Genomic DNA, 6,424 nt, shown 5'->3' with positions numbered 1-6,424 from the left:
AGTTCTTTCCCCAACCCCCACCTTTTTGTTGCACTGAGCTAAGTAGCCATGAAATTGCCTGAATAATGTCGTTTAAATCCAATCTCGCCACGGCCCCTCACCTCCATGCCCTACCCCCAAACACTGACACATGGTGGGCTTTTTGTTTTTTGTTTTTTTTGGAAATGGACATTTTCTTGTATACCACCTTTATTCACCATAGCTGAGCCTTGACTTGTTGAGTAAAAGCCATGGCTAATGTGACCTTCCTTGTATGCTATTGACATTACTTTTAGGCCTTGAGATAGTTTCATATCCCTCCCTGTAGTGTGATCATTTATATTTGAAACACAGTCTTGATTGCTCCAGCTTGAGATAATAGTCATATTTTGGTTTAGTGCTGTAAAACTACACAGGAGTCATTTCAGTTGAGTTAACACTCTGTATTGTACCTGTGTAGATAAAAGAAATGAAGCCGACATATACTACTAAATATGTTATTGCCAGACCAAGACAAAAGTTAACATTTGGGAAAGCAGAGTTAGAGGTGAAACACTTGATTTACCATATCTTGAAACAAATGCTCTTTTAAATATATATATCAAGCATATTTGAACAATTCTATAATACTCTTAACACACTTGACTAGGCTGTAGTCTATGTAGTTCAGCTTTAAACCAGGCTAGTAATTCCCTATAGCTGGTTAATTGGGTTTTTGTGAGGGTCTCTACTGCATGTACTCTTGGGTTGAATAAATGTGGAAATTGTGTGGCCAAGGGTAAGACCCAGTAAGTGATACTACTTATAAATCTCAAATGTGCCACTGCAATTAAACAAGCTTTTATTCCCCTCCCCTTCCTCTCTCCTTGCCTGGTATCCAAGGCTAACCCAATTCGATGCTAAAGAGAGTCCGAATTAATTTCACAAAGCACTGATTTAACAGTGCCTTAGGTGCCAGGCTTTGGCAGAATGAGTTTTTAAAAAGATCCATTTGTCTAGGGATGAACTTCCACGGGAGGGTGTGAAAATGAGGTGAAAAGAGAGAGCTGAAATGGAGGAGGGGAGGTACATGAGTGAATGTCAGTCCTGATTTATAATCTGACCCTCTGGTTGGCGCTTGACCTTCCGCAATGTGGTGTTTACATGTCGTTTTATTCACATGCTGTGTTTTCAATTCTGGAGCCCTCTTTTTTAATATATTTAATTCTGCTTTAGAGGTACTCATGCAGGTTGAGTGGTTATAAAGAGTTATTGATTTAAATGTGCATCTTCCACCACTACTGTATCTGCCCTTTAGCTGATGAAAAGCCCTGCGTTACCTGTAGTTTTCTCTTCACATGTACCAATCTATGTGTTATTGTATCCATTGCCTGACTCATAAAATATTTTCCCTTTTTCTATTGCAGGTGACTTGGTGACCCCCATGCATTCCCCCCGCTATCCTACTGTGGCAGAGCTTGACGCCTATGCCCAGAAGACAGCCAACAACCCTTTGTCCATCAAGATCTTCCCCACTAACATCAGGGTCCCGCAGCACAAGCACCTTAACCGGACTGTGAATGGATATGACACCACAGGCCAGCGTTATAGCCCCTACCCACACATCCACACAGGGGGCTTCAACGGCTTGCTCGCCATCCTCAAATCCTCACCGTCGTCAACAACTTCCACCTTCGGCCCCTCAAAGGGTGTTCTCAAGAACTCAGAAGGCAGACGGACTAAGCTCTCCCCAGCCCACATAGCTGTAGCCCCGTACCCGCCCCCTAGTAGTAGCACTTTAGCCAATGGCCACGGGCAAATTGTATACCACACTGGGCCCTCGAAGCCCCCTGAAGGCCCTGGGCTCTCAGTCCCCCCTAACGTCACTGTAGCTGGCTCAGTGATTCCTGTCACGGGGGGGCGAGGTCTGGCCTTGCCCCCGCAATCCAACCTCCCCTCCATCCAGAGCATCATCTACCAGATCAACCAGCACTGCCAAGCCCAGGCTCTGCAGCAGGTGTGCCAGGGGACTGCCACAGTGCCCCCCAACTCCAGCCCCTCTAAGCAGGGCACGGCTGTCATGGGGGTCTCCTCGAACTCCTCAGGCGGGGGCTATGTGGCGGGCATGGTTCCCCAGGCGAACCTGGTGTATACAGGGGCAGGGCTGCCAGCTCCGAGTGCAGAGGCCATGAAAGCTGGGGTTTACCCAGATAGCATGGACTACATCCTTTGGCAGAAACAGCAGCAACAACAACAACAACAACAGCAGCAACATCAACAACATCATCAACAACAACATCATCATCATCATCATCCTCATCATCATCATCAACAGCAGCAGCAGGCCGTGCTCCGTATGTACAGCGGAGGCAGCGGAGGGGGCGGGGCAATCAGTAAGTCGCCTGAAACCTGTGTTCAAGGAGGGGGGATTATGGCAGCGCAAGTCTCCTCCTCATCCTCCAGACCTTATCACTTAACAGCGAGTGCCAGTGGGGGAGGTGGCCTGGACAAGGTCAGCTCCTCCCCGTTGAACTGTGTGGGAATGCACGGCAACTTCTCAGTGGGCCAGTACTTTGCCCCGCCTTGGAACAGTGTCCTGGTGACCCCTGACAGTGACTGCTACAACCCCCAAGAGCTGTTGGGGACCTCGGCGGGAGGGCCGGCCACGGGGCACAGGGAGATGGGTTACCCCCATCACCATCACCATTACCACCATCACCACCCTGCAATAGACAGCGGAGGAGGGCTGTGCTGTAGCCTGCCTAGCAGGAGTATGTGCAACACCTCTGTGCTGAGCAGCAGCCTGCAGTCTCTGGAGTACCTGATCAACGACATCCACCCGCCTTGCATCAAGGAGCAGATGCTGGGGAAAGGCTATGAGACTGTGTCTGTGCCACGTCTTTTGGACCACCAGCACGCACATATCCGCCTCCCCGTTTACAGATAAGAGGGGAACGAATCCGGAGAGGAGAGGGAAAATAAATAAATAAAACATTGAGAAGTGCAAAATCAGAGTGAAAAGGACAGAGTGGAAGAGGTTTTTTTTGTTTCGTTTTTGTTTTGTTTCCGGGTACAGATCTGTTGAGATTGTCACTGCTTTAACTAGCGTGGTTGTTGAGAGGAGAGCATCAACAGCTCAGAGTGTGTGTGTGTGTGTGTGTGTGTGTGTGTGTGTGTGTGTGTGTGTGTGTGTGTGTGTGTGTGTGTGTGTGTGTGTGTGTGTGTGTGTGTGTGTGTGTGTGTGTGTGTGTGTGTGTGTGTGTGTCCTGGGTTTGGCGGCCTTTGAGGCAGGCGGAGGGAATCCCAGAGCTTGAAGGTGGGAGTGAATTACCAGTGGGGGAGAAAAGGGATTTCAAGATTCTCCAGATGTTCCATTGTGTGGTTTGCCAATAGGAATTTTGGATTGATTATATTTCTTTTTCTTTCTTTTTTTGTTTTGTTTTATTTTACTTGCCTGGACTTTGTGATGAGAATCATAGGTTGACATGAAGTGCATACGCCACCTGTATTCCAAATGCTGAGGATAATGCCACTGTTATGGCCGTCACTGAGAAGGTCTCAAAGGGCCAAATTCTAGGGCTGTTCCCAAACTCGGTAACAGTGTGTCACAAATACCTGTCTACACACACACACACACACACACACACACACACACACACACACACACACATACACACACAAACACGCTGATACATGAGTAGAAGAACATTATGGGCGTTATGTACAAGAATCATAATGTTGAATTAAAATGGTAGTAAAATATTAGTTATTATTGCTGTTATAATTGATACATAAATTGCACTGCTTGAAATCTTGTTAACTTTGAAGTTTGGAATTGGGTAGTTTGGATGGATATGATATATTTAAGAAACTTGAAAAACTTGAACCTATTTTTTGTTGTTTTATATATTTGTAGGTATATTGTATGCATTGGCTGCTATGGGGAAAGGTCTCTCAAATGCTTTTTTTCTTTTTCTCATTTGTGGTTTTATTTTAATTTAATTTTTTCTCCTCAAGCTGATGTGCAGTTCTCATGTCCTCTTGTAAGACATAGTCGCTGCTTTGGTTCTGTAAGAACCTAGTGGGAGAGCTCTCTTTCCTAACCAACACTGGAATCTACAGTCAATCTTGAAACACTTATTTAAAAGAAAAGGTTGCAAAAAAAAATAAAAATAAAGAAAGAAAAGAGGAAACAAAATGTTACAATGATGAATGTCATGATTGGGAGGTTATTCACATAACCTTATATGTATGCGTGTGTGTGCACATGCATGCATGTGTTTGCTTTGTATTTCTCAAAATCCCCAGACTTTTTTTTTTTTTTAATTGCAAGATTTTCTACCACCAGGACTGACAAACGTATCCACCAGTCCCTCAAAGAAATCATCATATCTGGCAAAATATAGGAAATCCTCTCAAGAAATCTACAAAGTTGACTAAAGTTGTTTGTGTTTTGTTGGAGGCTATACAGTAGATATTCTCCCAAGATAGTATCGAGAATGAGTTCTCTCTTGTCTCTTTAAAGTGTGCTATTACAGCCCCATATCTCATACTGTGCTATCACAATGAGAGCAAGAAGTGGGAACAAGTGGGAATGTTTCTGGCACCCTATATACCCCAAAACCCCCAAACAATAACAAAATGAAAACAATCATGCCCTGTCCTCTCATGTCAGATGAGATGAGATGAGGTTCACTGCTTTCCTTGTCCATTTCAGCCCATGGTTGAGATGCATTTAGCCCAGGCCAGTCATTAATTTGATGATTCACACCAGTGAAATATTTATTATGACTGTGAGGTTCCCTTGAATGTACTGCACTTAAATTACTGAGATGTTTAATGCCTTGTGGGACTCGAGTGAAAGAGAAAAATTGGATCAGTGCTGCAGTCCTCTGGTCTTAAATTAGCATTTCTTTTGTCAGTCAAATTTCAATGGTAAATTGAATTTATTAACTGGAGAGGGAGAGAGGGAGTCGGAGCTTTGTTGTCAGGAAATACTGGCATCAGTCTAGATTTATGAAGTGCAATTATTATGACTGTATTAACATTTTTCTCTGAGCTTACACCAAAAATGTAAACTACAGTTGTGAATACATTCCCAATGTACCAAGTCCCCCAATCCCCATCTTTTGTTTTGTTTGTTTTTTGTTTTGAGGTGTAAAATAAATTTCATTAAGAATATATTCAGAGGCCACATCTTGGCTTTGAAGTTTGTCATTATTTTAAGTATGTCCTCTAGCAGTCAGGAAAATTGGGCCCTGGTTGTTTGTACAGATCCATAGGATTTAGAGCTGGTCTTAGTAAAAGGATGTGTGAAGTAGATTCATCTCTGCCGTCAAGACAACTTGAATCTAATTGGTCCGCTTGTTACATCAAGGGTTACATCTGGGCCATACAGATAAATGCCACATAGTGTTGTTTAAAGGAATAATTTATAGGTGCTTTTAACATCCATTTTTTGATGTCTCCCCCAGCTGTAACTCAATTTCTTTAGATGGATAGACAGGTGAGAAGAGGAAAATATTGTTTCTTTGATTATTAGCATTCCTTATCCAAACCTGCTTTCCTCTTTATGACTGATAACCCTAGCTTAATCTTAGCCACGAGCCTTAAATCAGTAAGCTAATGGTGTTTGTGAAAGTGCTACTGTCTTTGAAGGCCGACAAAGCTTGCAGTCTAAGGAATAACAAGCCCTTGACTTGAATTTGCACAGTAAGCCTCCTTAACATTCCAGGGTTTTTTTGTTTGTTGTTTCAATACCCCAACCACAGTTCTGATTCCAGCATATTTTCTATCTTGTAGAATTATTTTGACAGATTTACAGATACATCCAGTCTCTAAATCCCCTCCCTTTGGTTTCGGCATCCGAGCATTAAACCCTGTCACAGTGCCACACTGTTGAAGAGAGGAGGAGACGCTTGAGGCAGTTGAGTTCCTGGTGTCAGGCCTTTCCCACCAGTGAAGGTCTGAGGCACAAGTTTGCTCTACTAATGGGAATATTGGATGACGCCTGGCAGCTAGACATTGCCGGTGGAGAGCGTTCACTCAGGGCTGAAATCAACCCCATTTCCAATGGCAAGGGACTTCCAGGGAGGTGAGGGGGGGGGGGGGGGGGGGGGTAAAATAATTATTTTCTGTTTTAACAGAAATAGTAAAAATCTTGCACTTATCGTGTTTAATGGAACGCAGTAATTAGATACAGCTTCTTTATTTTCTAGTTACATTACCATACAGGCTCCAAATGGTCTGTGCCCCAGTTCCGCACACACATCCATGAGCTCCAATTGGTGGGATGCACCCTAACCCCTAGCTCCAGTCCATTCTCGGATTCCAGATTTGGACAATGGACGCTCAGCCCATATTAGGATAATGGAATTAAATTTCGAACAGATTTGTGCCTGAGCCGATCTATGCAAGGCTCACTCAGCTGCAGAGGCAAAGTGGCATATGGCATGTCATTATCCAA

General features: G+C 44.0%; 1 protein-coding gene across 2 annotated transcripts in view; it reads left to right on the top strand.

Moving 5' to 3' along the window:
* Positions 1-5,139, top strand: part of fam222aa (family with sequence similarity 222 member Aa) — a 51,572-nt gene extending 46,433 nt beyond the window's left edge. For both annotated transcript variants that reach the window (XM_079516480.1, XM_079516481.1), the window contains exon 3: positions 1,386-5,139. In XM_079516480.1, coding sequence (XP_079372606.1) covers positions 1,386-2,905 — 1,520 coding nt within the window. In that variant the 3' untranslated portion in view covers positions 2,906-5,139. The remainder of the gene's footprint in view (positions 1-1,385) is intronic.
* The last annotated feature ends 1,285 nt before the right edge of the window (positions 5,140-6,424 follow it).

The sequence above is a fragment of the Electrona antarctica genome (assembly GCF_951216825.1).
Source record: "Electrona antarctica genome assembly, chromosome: 12".
NCBI classification, from domain to species: domain Eukaryota; kingdom Metazoa; phylum Chordata; class Actinopteri; order Myctophiformes; family Myctophidae; genus Electrona; species Electrona antarctica.
Note: the sequence above shows the minus strand (reverse complement) of the source record. Positions and strands in the feature narration are given on the sequence as shown.